At 58.2% G+C, this 467-nt stretch overlaps 1 protein-coding gene across 1 annotated transcript in view; it reads left to right on the forward strand.

Annotated features, from left to right (window-relative positions):
* Nucleotides 1–143, forward strand: part of UBTF (upstream binding transcription factor, RNA polymerase I) — a gene marked incomplete at both ends in the record, with an annotated part of 6,187 nt that extends 6,044 nt beyond the window's left edge. Inside the window, one exon of the mRNA XM_009876045.1 lies at nt 3–143. Within this exon, the coding sequence (XP_009874347.1) occupies nt 3–143 (141 nt within the window). The remainder of the gene's footprint in view (nt 1–2) is intronic.
* Nucleotides 144–467: the final 324 nt, after the last annotated feature.

The following is a 467-nucleotide window of genomic DNA, read 5'->3' on the forward strand; positions in this document are numbered from 1 at the left end:
AGCCCAAGCGGCCCATCTCTGCCATGTTCATCTTCTCCGAGGAGAAGCGGAAGCAGCTGCAGGAGGAGCGGCCGGAGCTGTCAGAGAGCGAGCTGACCCGGCTTCTGGCCCGCATGTGGAACGACCTCTCCGAGAAGAAGAAGGTTGGTACCACCCTCAATTCTTCTCCTCCATCCGTGTCTCCTCTGCTCCATCTCCAGCAGTCCAGGGGACGCTGCCTGTCCTTGTCCTGCTGCGAGGGGCTTTTTCTGCCCCCGGGGAACAGTCATCCTCAGGAGCATCACAGCTCCAGCGAGCTGTCGACTGCCTGTTGGTGTTGGCACCGATGGGTGCTGCCTCCTCTGTCCTGTCCTTCTTGTGCTCTGATGGATCAAACCCCAGCAGCTAAAGAAACCTCAGAGGGTCCTCAAGCCTTAATTTAAAAGGCTTGATGGTTTTTCTGGTGGGAAGGGGTGTGCCTGGTGAGG

The sequence above is a fragment of the Apaloderma vittatum genome, unplaced genomic scaffold (genome assembly GCF_000703405.1).
Source record: "Apaloderma vittatum isolate BGI_N311 unplaced genomic scaffold, ASM70340v1 scaffold28670, whole genome shotgun sequence".
NCBI lineage: Eukaryota > Metazoa > Chordata > Aves > Trogoniformes > Trogonidae > Apaloderma > Apaloderma vittatum.